A 473-nucleotide genomic window follows, 5' to 3' on the forward strand; every position below is an offset into this window, starting at 1 on the left:
TCAGGTTGCCCGTGGACTTGGAGAGCTTGGCGTGCGGGCGCTCGATGGGGCGGAAGCCGAACTCCATGGGGTCGGGGCTGAACTTGGTGACGGGCAGCGTGCGCGACGCCCGCAGGTCGCCCGTGCTGGCCGAGTGCCAGCGCTGCGGCCCCGTCGCCTCCTGCGCCTGCTGCGCCTGCGGCCGCCGCGCGCCCTGCTGCTTCTCGCTGCGGCGGCGCTTCTCGCGGTCGCTCTGCTTGCGGATCTGCCGCTCCAGGTTGCGGATGGACTTCTCCTGCGCCTCGTACAGCTCCTCCTCGCTCTGCGCCTGCAGCTCCTCGAACTTCTCCTCCTGGTGCGGCGACGCCCTGGCCTCCCGCTGCGCCTCCTCCTCCTCGTCGGGCAGGTCCCACTCGGAGCGTAGTCGTCCGAGTCGTAGAACTGCGACTTCTTCTTCTCCTCCAGGTGGCGGCGGTAGTTCTCGTAGATCTGCG

The 473-nt window shown here is 69.8% G+C and overlaps 1 protein-coding gene across 1 annotated transcript; it reads right to left on the reverse strand.

Annotated features, from left to right (window-relative positions):
• On the reverse strand, nucleotides 1–473 carry LOC119594530 (chloride intracellular channel protein 6-like; the record flags this gene model as incomplete). The annotated part of the gene is given in 1 exon segment (XM_037943561.1): nucleotides 1–473. A coding segment is annotated over 1 exon segment (473 nt), but the record flags the coding sequence as incomplete, so codon positions are not given.

The sequence above is a fragment of the Penaeus monodon genome, chromosome 34 (genome assembly GCF_015228065.2).
Source record: "Penaeus monodon isolate SGIC_2016 chromosome 34, NSTDA_Pmon_1, whole genome shotgun sequence".
NCBI lineage: Eukaryota > Metazoa > Arthropoda > Malacostraca > Decapoda > Penaeidae > Penaeus > Penaeus monodon.